The sequence below is a fragment of the Phalacrocorax aristotelis genome, chromosome 2, assembly GCF_949628215.1.
Source record: "Phalacrocorax aristotelis chromosome 2, bGulAri2.1, whole genome shotgun sequence".
In the NCBI taxonomy this organism is placed as follows: Eukaryota; Metazoa; Chordata; class Aves; order Suliformes; family Phalacrocoracidae; genus Phalacrocorax; species Phalacrocorax aristotelis.
The window spans coordinates 130697120-130709438 of NC_134277.1; the positions used below are offsets into that span (position 1 = coordinate 130697120).

General features: G+C 37.7%; 1 protein-coding gene across 1 annotated transcript in view; it reads left to right on the forward strand.

The window, feature by feature from the left end:
* Positions 1-12319, forward strand: part of PREX2 (phosphatidylinositol-3,4,5-trisphosphate dependent Rac exchange factor 2) — a 186277-nt gene that overhangs the window by 141767 nt on the left and 32191 nt on the right. The window contains exons 34-35 of the mRNA XM_075085197.1: positions 1561-1704; positions 6374-6488. Coding sequence (XP_074941298.1) covers positions 1561-1704; positions 6374-6488 — 259 coding nt within the window. The remainder of the gene's footprint in view (positions 1-1560; positions 1705-6373; positions 6489-12319) is intronic.

The window sequence follows — 12319 nt, forward strand, 5'->3', positions numbered from 1 at the left end:
CCCTTCACTCATTTTCAGCCACTCATTTGTTAATGTTTTCAGCCAGTAGAGATTTTTCTGCAGTGAACTTTGTTTAATGAGCAAAAAGCCCTCATTTTTTCCTAAGTCTTGTAACTCCCTTGGGAAGGGAGGAAAGCATGTCTGGTTCACATCAAGCTTTTCTAGAACAATTCCCTTGCCAGACTGAGACCACACATGAGACAACTTCTGCAATAACCAAAACCAGAAGACACAAAGCTCCTCCGTAAAGCTGCCCATGCTCTGAAGAATTCAGTAGCACAGGGCTGGTAGTCAGGGAGGAGCTGGACTCTAAAAGAAGCACTGCCAAGCCAGGTTACAATACGGAACCAGTGTTACAGGAGGGCCTCCTGGTGGGGAGTTAGCCCTGTGTCTGTGTCATCAACTGTTCATATTGCTGTATCTTCCAGCTGAGTTGTCTGTGCTAAAACAGAGAGAAATAGAAAGTCCATGTGTTCTAGGACTGTAATATTCTCTGTATTTCCTTTTGGATTAAGTGCTGCCACCACAGTCGTTCTGACAGTGGTTACAGAAAACAAGGAACTGGCAAATTTCTTTCTTCCATTTATGATTCTGCATAATCAATAACAGAAAAAAAAGTGTTTTTCTTATTACCAAAAACAGTGAAAAATATTCCTCTGGAATGTTTTCCATTTAGGTACAAAATAATTTATGCACACAGTGTAAAAACTACATAATAATATTATTAATGCTAATCACTAAATTTTATTGTCACTGCTTTCAACTTGGAGACTTATGTATGTAAACAGTACTTAAACACGAAATACATACAAAGCTTAAATTGAATTAAACTGACTTCCTCTGAGAGAAATGGAAAATTTTCGTCGACATGATTAATGGTCATTGTATGCTAATCGTCTGGCATAATACACACAATGTATGTTGGGGGATCACTGTAACTGCAAAATGATACTTCCAGTTGCCCTGAACTCTACACTAAATGATTTATTATGACATTTAGCTTGTCAAATTGTAATGAAATGTGCTCTTACAGTTTTATATATTCTACCATAATACATTTGTTTTCTCAGTTGAGTCCTGATTTTTAATAATGATTTAATGAATATGCTGGTAGCTGCTGTATATTTACTTGTGCTCTATCCCACACAAATCTGAGGAGAATCTTACTCTGTATATCCCACTGACCTTATGCATCGTGCACCTGCAGAAGGCATGTGAAATATGCCTAAAGTTATTCTTCCAGTGATTTCAAACTATGCGCTATATGTAGATGTTTCTATAGATTTATAGAGAATACAAGTAAGATATTGCCAACTGCATTATTTGCTTAGTATTTTTGCTGCCATTGACAGGCTGGCAAAGATGACAGTCACGGCTTTTCTGTTTATCTAATTCCTGGTAATGGATAGGCCAAAAGTGACCACAGCAGCACAGAGTATAATGTAAAATACTGCACGTATTAGTTTTGTGTCTAACTGTGTGAATTTTGGGTGCAACAGTTTCTGGAAAAGGACGCGTCATTGCTTTTAATGAAATATTAACAACTGACTGTATTCTTAGATGTACCAATCACATACCAAGCAGAAGGAAGCCGGCAAACCCTGAAGGTTTACTTCTACCTTGATAGTTACCACTTTGAACAGCTTCCTCAAAGGCTGAAGAATGGAGGGGGATTTAAAATCCACCCAGTACTTTTTTCACAAGGTAACCTGAGTTTTAATTCCTCTCCCCCCAGTTCTTTCACATAATATTTAACTCTCTTTAAAACCCTACTTATTCACTCTGATTTAAATCCTTCGTAACTATAAAGGCACAATGCTTATATTTAAGTATGTTGTTTAATGTGGGTGTTTATTGAGAACTTTGAATTAAAATATGAATTTAAGAAATGCTGTGATTTGTGATAAAAAATAGAGGCATGGGTATACATTTCTAAGTTTATACCCATTGTATTTTTCCAACACCAAACAATGAACCCTCTTTCATCAATATTTTTTTGTTCTTTGTAGACATTATCGGACAATAGTCAGACGATGAAACTTGCTTTTAAGTGTTTTGCATTCCAAATGCTGTCATAATCTTTTCCTGTTACTTCAAATTTAAGGACGCAATTGTTATCCCCAGAGAATTCTGTCTCTTTAAAATGTTATGAAGACTTAAATAACGTTTCCAGGCTTTTGTAGTTATGACACTGCAAATGTTACTGAAGTGATGAATGGGGGTGCTGATGCTCAGACTGTTCATAAATTGCAGGCAGCCTGCATTAGCTGCAGTGTCATTACAGTCATCAGGAGTGTGGAGTTTGATTCACTGAAATGGTGACTGTGAGGTGCTGATTGCCTTGAGCCGCCTTTGATTTCAGAGGCTGCTGAAAGTACTCTGTACCTTGTGAAAGGCTTCTAGGGTCTATGTGGAACAGGCAGAAGTCAGGCATACAAATGAAGGTTTCAAGGAGGGTTTGGTCTCTGATAGATAAAGAGGATGCAAAAGGAAATAGATGAAGAAATAGCTGAACTTACTGTAAACTTAAAACACACAGTTTTTTAAAAATAAGATACCTGAAGTCTGATTTTTAAACAAACTAAGACAGACTTCAGTGGATTCTTTTGAACAGATTGATTTCAGTCATAGGGGAAAATGAGAACACTAAGCAGGAGACACATTTCAGTAGAGCAGACAAAAGCACACATGAAAGAGAACAGAAAATACCTTGGTTCAGATAAAATCCTGGAAATACTGAAGTTTTTAGATTCGGGAGGGGACTCTGTGCTACAGAATTTATTTTGCAGATTTTTTTTTGTTTCTATTTCCAGAAGCCCAAAATATTTAAGTCTTAGGATAAGCATCTTTGTAGTCAGCTAAAGGAAAAGAGCAAAGATTCATTGAAGTGTTACATCTGCTGAATACTTTTCAGTAATATAGAAGATTTCTTCTTTTTTTGTCTTACAAAATTTCTTTAATTTTCAAGGAACCCCCTCCAAAATAGTCCATTAGACTCCAAGAATAAGTAGTCCTGGATAAGAAGTTAAAACCTAGTGTTTAAACCATTATTTGGGGTTTTTTTTCCCCTCATTAATGAGTGAATTGGGATTCTATTTTTTACTTCTTTCCTATGAGGTTTGGCTGAGCTGCCATCAAACTAACTCAGTAGATCCCCGTCTTAAACTGAAATTTATTAGCTACAAATGTAGAAATCTTCTGTAAGTTCCTCTGTGAAGTAGATTCTTTCTTCCCAAGCTTAACAGAGCTAAGCTGTTTCCCGCCTAAATACAATGGTTTATGATGTTTTCCAATGGAATATGTATAAAATGATGGTTTTGGAATACTTTATCAACGGCACAAGTCAGTGCACATCAGTCTGTTTATCTCTGTGTTGCATAGCTTGATGCCTAAAATTACAAGTCTGTATATTTGCAGGATTGGGACTGTAGACAGTTTTAAAAGTTTTTAAACGTTTACCCAGGCTGTATTACGTATCCCTTCACTTGCAAAAACAGTTTTGTGCAACCATATACTTAAGCATATACATTCAAAAGGATCCTGATTTGCAGGACTGGGTTCTGAGAATGATGAGATATTGCTCTTGGCATTCAGGTTTCTCTATTTCCTACGTTAGAATTGAGATCTCAGCAATAAATAAGCTTAATTAAAAGACACTTTATTTAAAATTAAAATTCAGTTTATTTAAAATTGCTACTTAGTGTCTTAATTATGTAGGGTTTTAAAAAATTTTTTTAGTTTTTCATAGAAACCTAGAATAATTCAGATTGGATGGGACCTCAAGAGGTCTCTAGTCCAACCTCCTGCTCATAGCAGTGTCAGCTGTGATATCAGACCAAGTTGCTCAGGCATTTTATCAAGTAGGATCTTGAAAACACACACGGACAGAAACTGCACAACCTTTTGGGTAACCTATTCCTCTGCTGGACTGCCCTAATTGTGAAAAAGTGTTTTCTTTCTATCGAGTTGAAGCATCTCTTTTTTCAGTTTCTGTCCTTTGCCTCTTGCCCTGCCAGCATGCGCTAGTGTGAAGAGCCTAGCTCTGTCTTCTGGTTGACCTCCTGGTAGCTAATGGCACCTAGCTAGTAGGTCACCCTCAAAGCCATCACTTGTCCAGGCTGAACAAGCTCAGGTCCCTCAGCCTCTCCTTAAAGAGCATGTGCTCCACCCCATGACCATCTTGGTGGCCCTCTACTCAAGTCTTTGCAGTTGATCAACAGCTTTTGTGTACTGTGGGCCCCAAAACTAGTCACAGTATTCAAGATGCTATCTAATGAGTTTTGAGTAAAGTGAGGGCAAGCACTTTTTTCAGTCTACTGGCCATGCTTATGTTAATACAGTTTAGGATGCTCTTGGCCTTCTTGGCTGCCAGAGAACACTGCAGGCTTATGTTCAGCTTGCTGTCTAACATGACCCCAAGGTCTTTCTTAGCAGAGCTGCTTGTTAGGCTCTACCTTCCCAGGTGCAGGACTTGACATTTGTCATTGTTCTGTTTCACAGGGTTTCCTGCTGGACCATTCCTCCAGCCTGTCTAGATCCCTCTCTAGGTTGCCCTGCACTCCAGTATATCCAGTGCTTCTCCCAGTTTGGTATTAGCTGCAAACCTGACTTACTGTCCTCCAGGTCAGAGATTTTGAACAATATAGATCCCTGTGGTATTCTACTTGTAATGGGCCCCTAGGTAGACCACATCCCATTAGCTACTACCCTTTGAGCCTACCCATCCTTCCAGGTTTCTTTCCCATTCAGTTGTCTATGCATTCAGACCATAATATCCTAACTTGATTTCAAGAATACCATAAAAGACATGTTTGGAAGGAAAGCTTCTGTATAAAAGAGCTTTCTAATATATTAGGTAGAAAAATGTTAAACCCTTCAAAAAGGGGAGAGCCAAAGCGCACACTGTGGGATTCCCTGCCAGCACCTGTGAGCATGGCCCCCGCAGTGCCTGTAGAGGCAGAACTGTGTGCTCCAGCCAGTCCTGACAGATGAGTGATTTTCCCGGTTGGGTAATCTGATTGGATAAAACCAACTTTATGCCAGTAAAATAAGCAGTACAGATTATCAACTCTGCACTAACATGCTATTATAAATGGAGTTCAGTGGATATTTTGTGGGGGCTTTCTGGTGTGACTTAGCACCAAGGAAGTTAAGAAACAAGTCTGACTGTTGAAATGTAATATTTTTTGCACAGAAGTAGAATTACAAACTCTGAACGCACAGAAGGGGAGTGCAATTTGCATGTCCTTTAACAATGATTGAATAATTTATTAACTGGTCATATTAAGCAGTCCAAGCAGAATTAATATTCTGTGTGCAGCATGTTTCCATCAGAACTCTTCTTACTGCTTGCATTTTTTGAGAGGGTGATGAAATCTTAGAATGTGTATGGATTATTAAAGTGGCAATATTCTAATTGTAAAATCTTTAATGCTTCTCCCCCAAAAAACTATTTCATCAAGAGCCTGTGTTTTATTTTATAAAGTTAACCTCTTAATGTGGAGATCTTGATTTTTCTAGTCCAAATTTTCTTGAGAACCTTTCAAACACTTGATTTGACTTGTCTTAAAAAAAAAAAAAAAGTTAAATGTCCTTTTTTTTTTAAAACTATTGCTAGGAAGAGGATCCCAAAATCAAATGGTAGTTTCTTTATTTTTGCCACCTTTTAATTTCTGTGCAACGATTATATGAGAAGGTCCTACAATCCTTCCTTTAATGGAAGTCTTTGTTTAGCTCCTGAGCTCCTGTAGCAATGTTTATCCTTGCTTTAGTGAAGTCAAATACAACAAAGGTGGGCATAGTCAAGTATTTGACTTTAGAAACTTACCTGATCCCTGAAAAGGAGCTTATAGGGTATTTTCAGAGATCCAGAGAAGTTTGCTTTACTTGATCGAGAAGGCGGTGTTCACATTATCTGTGGGAATAACTAGAGGTTCAAGTGCTCCACATCTCCCAAAATTAGGCTTTGTAAGAAGTTGTTATGTCTCCCTCTGTGAAAGTAGCTGGTACGTTAAGCCTTTCTTTCGTCTACCCCAGCTCATTCTACTGTTTTCATCCAGGATGTATCAGAAATAAAAACCGCATTCACATTCACAGGGCAGGAGTACTTTAATTAGAGCAATGGAACTCAAACTAGCACTCTCCTTTATATTTTCCACAGGGCAAGGAATATATTTTTCCTTGTAAGTGAAATCTTAGAGAGAGATCTGTATGAGTTTGATGACATGGAAACAGCTCAGCAATCCACAGTGGGGGTCACAGCCTCAAGGTTAAAAAGTAATTCACTAATGTGTGAACAAAGCTACAAAGAAGGAGTATACTAAATATTTAATACTGATTTTTCTCTTCTTAATTTTCCTTTTTCTTTTCACAGCATTGGAAAGCATGGAAGGATATTATTACAGAGACAGTGTCTCAGTAGAAGAATTTCAAGCTCAGATTAATGCAGCCTCACTAGAAAAAGTCAAGCAGTATAACCAGAAACTACGGTGGGTAATAAACTGACATTCCTGAGATTAGTTTACCAACTTCTGCTTTTCAACTCAGTTTCTATGACACATCTTTAAACTGAAGTGTGTTGTATGGTGGTGTTTTTTGGTGCATGATTGAATAAGATCCAGGATTGATGGTTTTGACTTGATTTCTGCACTGTTAAGTTACTTTTAAAAAAATTGTTTTCCCATGAAAGCTGTAGCTGTAATTGCCTCCAGGTGGTTGTACTAATGCATATAGAAAAGGAAAAGGCTACTTGATCACAGGGAGTATCAGAATTTCTAAACATTATGATCTGATTTTGCAGACGTTTTTTACTTAAGTTCAACAGAATAGGACTTTAAAAAATAGTGGTGTTTTCCTCAAAGCCGGGCATCTTTCTCCCCCCCCCCCCCCACTAATGGTAATATAAACATATTTGGATACTTGCATCAGCTTCAGGTATAGGTTACAGGGCGCATACTAAATATGTAAAGATTACGCAGCTGTTTATTTCAGTAAATATTTCATTTAAAAGTTGCACCTAAAGACAGAATTTCTGGCATACAAAATAATCTGTGAGTTATTAAGTAAAATAATGAAGATGTGTACATAGACTACTCTTGCATCTCACTGTATCTGTGAAAAACAGCTGAGTACCCTTATTTGCACGAGTTGAAGGAAGAGTGCAAAGGACTGCAGTAAAGTCACATCTATTCACTTTTAAAATTCTTGAATCAGATGGAAACACTATCATTTCACTAAAACTGTTAGGCAGCTCTCAAAAGCAGCAGAGAACAGGAATGAAAAAAAAAAGATGTGAAGGACAGTGGGAAGGGGAAAAGGGATAAATGAGGGTCTCTCCAATTCCTTCACCTGTTGGGCCACTCCTGTCTTTGGAAGATTTTCTTCATGGATCTTGCAAAAGAATTCTCTAAAGTGTTAAAAGCAGTGGACTGCCTAGATTATGTTTTAATCTAAGCAGTACTGTAGCAAAAGTTATTTTAAAGCCAGTTGTATTCAGTGAGTACTGTATATTTAATTTTTTGTGACATCCGTGTCAATGCACTTCTGTGTTAATGACAAACACAGTATTTATTTAGTCTGTCTTCCACCTTCTTGTATTAGTACTTTGTATTTGGAAAAAAAGTTCCTCCTGAGTATTTATGTGACAAGGCTTATGTTATAAGTAAGTTTTACAGAAAGCTTTGGTCATGCCAGTATTTGGCCTAGATGAAGTCAGTTAGTGTTGGAAAGAGATTTCCATCAGTTGGACAAGGCGAGACTTTTTGTGCTGTTTTTTCTATGAATAGGCCCAGTTTAGACCCCCTGAATATCGTTAAAGGAAATTCTTCATGACTTTATGCTCTAGTGTTCCCTGACCTCGCTTACCTCGTGTGTTAGGACCTCCATTCATGCTGTGGCTCTAATGAGGTACATTCTTCTTACAGTGTTGTGACTCACAGCTCTGATCAGTTGCTAACCTTCAAGGCCTAGTTTTGCAAGAAGTTACGATGAAAAAGTTAGCATTCAACAGAAATTAGCATGGTAGCTCTGTCCAGTCACAAGAATAGGAAAATTTTGGATTTTTTTCCAGATACCTAATGTCTGATTAGAACATTCAGTAATTGATATTTTTGTTTGCTTTCTGGTGAACTCTATCCATTTCTTAAATGAGGCAGAAACAGCTTCAGGAATTCACTGACATAACGTGAAGAGGAAAAACAGAAAAGCAGATGCTTCGTTCTCGTTCTGACATTTGCTAGCCTGTGTAGGTGTTTGGCCAGGAGAATCTAATAAAGTAACTACAGCAGCAAAAGATATTAACATTTGGATAATTGCTCTGAAGAAGAACAAAAAAGCAAAATTGGATATTCCCTGGAAGCATAATCAAGTGCAATAATACTATCTTAAACTCTTCACATGGAAGAAATCCTCTGTGCATAACCACCTAATCAGTAATAAAATAAGTCATTCAAGACACAATCCAGAAACCATTCTTTCTCCATAGACAAGGAATGCATTGCTTGCTTGTGAAATGATGGCCTGATGACTGCTTTATAATCCCTCCATCAATATGCAGCAGAAAGCAAATGGGAGCAACAGCAAAGGAAAAAGTAGTGGGAGAAGAGGATGGGAACTAGTGGGAGTGAAACCACTGGTTGGCAGTGATGCTGCAGCCAGGCCACCCGTTGATGAGAACTCTTGATACAAGTTCAGCCTCTCTTATTCCTGACACATTTAGATAATGCTCTAATAATGTAAAACAGATGAGACCACTTTATTGTGTATGGTCCCACTTACAAACAGAGATGGGCCTAACTTGTAGCCAAGCAGGACATTAAAATTAAAAATGAATAGTAGTTCAGCTCAGCTACCTTTTAATTTCTTGTGGCAAAGTCTTGTTAAAGTTTGAGTACACAGAACATTTTTGAGGAATGTGGTGTCTTTTGGGAGGCAAATCTGATACTGATGTGTGCCTTAAAAGAATTAATTTACAAATTATTTATTGGAAAGAATCAAAAGATATATTAGTAAATTTTTAGTGGATTTCAGGAAGGATAGCCTTTATCCATCATATAAAGTCAAGAAGCTGGATCCTTGCTTTTATTGCAAAATCCATTCATAACTATGGAACTGTGACCAGCTTTTCCGCAGTATCAGAAGTGATAAAATAAATCCAGGTGCAAAATTGTCCTCCTTGACGCTGATTTGAGCATCATAAGAACTTCTATATTTCATGGTTCTTGCTTTGGGGCTTTTGCAAATACTACCTCAACTATGAAATAGTAATGATAAGATAATAATTTTTATGAGAATGCATGAAAGACAGTTGAAAATCGGTTATAGAATTTCATGCTTATGTGGAATGGAGAGAATGTCCCTCCATCTTCTGTAATAGACTTAACCCTAGCTATTTGATTCTAATTAATAATATAAGGGAACTTTTATTCTAAGGCCAGCTAAAGTTGAGTTTTCCTACGATTTCTGAGGCAACATCCCCTAGCTCAGCAATATGTAGGAAGTTCTTTACTGGAATAAAGACATTGTTAAAAAAAACCCCAAACAAACCAAAATAACAACCAGCACCTACTTTATGAAATTTCTGAAACTGCTGGGAAATCTTCAGCACCTGGCCCATAATTTTTCTTACTAGTGCTGGATTTCTTTTTCATGGTCAGTCAGATTGCACTTATTTTTATAGTTTGACAATTCTGTTCCTCTGAGACTGATAAAGAAAAGAAAGTTATGCTCAAATTCTGTTTGCAGGTTGAGCTGGTGCTAGTAATTGCCAGTGATGTAAATTTAACCTCATCAAATTGTCTGCTAATGTGAAACATGCAGTACAACCAAGTGAAAGTAATTAGGTCAGCAAAGATTTTAAAGATTTTTAATACTATGTGTTTGATAGCTCAGCAGTTGTCGTCTTATTTAGAAGAGGACCAGAAAGCACCTGTGTATCTGACCTGTACAGAGGCTGATCTTAAGCGAGCCCATTTGGTATTCTCCTGCCTCCTCCCACTTTTCCCCATCTTCCTCCTTTGGTACTCCTTGCCGTTCAAATAGGCTTTTTCCCATCCTCAATCAGTCCTTTTGCTTTTACAGATACCAGAGACTGTTTTGCTTCAACAGTGCAGGCCACAATGTTGTTTGAATCGATAACTACTACAAATGCTGATAGGAATAACGAAAACACACAAATGCACTATATTTTCTTGGACTGCTTGATTGGTTTAAGTATTCTCTTGCAAATCTTGAGTCATGTAATTGTAAAAGCATGAGAGTAAACTTTACTTGTAATTTCTGAAGCATTACTGCTTTAAGAATTATTTAGTTAAAATGCATTCTGTCTTTGAATATGATTTTTATATTTGGTAAAGGTCTCTTTCCTGCAGGGTGAGGTTCAGTATGGTAGTTATTATTACATTACATAGAAATAAATCTTATGGTCATTACTGTAACCAAAAGACTGGTTGCAGTGCAGGCCCGCTGGAAGCTAGGACAAACCGTGACAGGCAGGTTAGCTGAATGGCACTATTCAGTCTTTGGGCTGAATAGTGACTTTAGGATAAAACATTTAGTTGGATATGAGAACAGTTTTTATCCTCAGAGAAATCAGGTTTTGGATTAGCTTCCTGCAAAAGGTAAGCCATTTTTTTAAAATGGACCTTGATGAATGTAGGAATGACAACTTCTGTAATGTTCATCCAAGTTATCAGAGGTTTGGACTTGATGGCCCAGGATAGGTCTTTCAGTCTACAGCAGTCAGGAAGCTTGCTCTTCCAGTCTTCCTTTCTCTGTATTTGACATTTTATCAGGTTAGTCTTTTTTTTTTTTTTTTTTTGTGAATTCTCTTTCTGGGAAAAAAGTTGCATCCCTCCTATGACATTCTATTAAAATGCAATTTTCTACAGGTGCTCCTTAATCAGAAAAGTTCAGGCACATCTGCTCTTTAAGAGTCTTTTCCTGGATGTGTATGTGCACATGAGGGATGCATCTCAAAGGCAGAGAGGACGTTCAGGGCACAGGCCATCCTGTGGGGTGCAGGGCTGTGGCTGTACCAAGTATGCTTCCAGCATCTGGGTCTCTGCAGAATGCTTCGCTGCACATTGTGGACTGCACAAGCAAACTGTGGTGGAATATAGGTGCCTAAAACTGCACATCAATATACCTGTTTGGGTTCCAAAACTGTCTATGCAGATAGTTTTTAGCTGATGAGAAATTAGTGAAATCATTGGCTTTTAGATTCCTAAGCATTTTTAGTGCCTCTTCAGCACCTATGTTTGCATTTAGACATCTAAACACCTTTAACATTTGGTTCCCAATTTTATGGTGGCTTGGACTGGGGATATTCAGAGCTAAATAAGCAAAACAATATATGAAGGTGTTGTCAGGAGAGTTGTACTTTCCCATAACTTTTCTTTATCCCCAGCATGGCGCTTCCTTGTGACACCCTTGACTATATGACCCAGTTCTTCACTCCAAAGATAGGATCGTGCTGTGGGAAAGACAGCTGGGTGTTGCTATCCATCCCCGCCACTGGTGTGGGTGCTAATTACCACTGTGTAGTAATTAACTTCCCTGTGCATCAATAGACAAAGGAGGTCTGGAAAAAATGTTCCTTCCTTCCTGCCTACCATTCTGTGTGATTTGGAACTATTCTCTGAAGTCAGCTGTGTCCAGGGTTATTGGCAGCTACTTTTGTAGCCAGTTGTACAGCCGTAATAGAAGAAAAATTAAAGTAAGCAGTAAAAGGAAAAAGCCATTTTTTGTGGTTTTATTTCCCTGTGTTGCTGCTTCCTTGGATATCGTTTTAGGAGGTAAATGCAAGTCTGTTACGCTAAGGAAGCAATTATAATCAGTGAATCTAATGACAAATGATTTAGCTAACTACCCTCATTACACTGAACATCTGATTACACTGAACGTAATATTTGTCATTTTAAAGTGTTTCATTTACAATGTAACTTCAAACAGTTTCTCTGTCTGAAGCCTTCTTATCTATTTTATGACATAAGTAGCCCTCCATAGAATGATGGCACATTTAATTTAATTCTTTATCCAGGGATGTTGTAATCCATGAGGTTTTCATGTAGTTGTGTTTTCTTGTTTCTTTTAATTTTAAAAAAGACAAGAAAAGGAAACTGTTTCTGCCCTTAGAATTTGTGCAAGCATCTGACTGAGAAATATAACATCTTTTTTTCTTTTTTTTTTTTAGTATACACACGTATACATGCACAGCAGCCTCTCAAGCTGCAGGCTTCTTGGCAAGCTGATGTTTTCCATATCCTGTATAATTTAGTCAAGGCAGAAAATAGATGTGATGGCACTCATGGCTTCAGGCTGA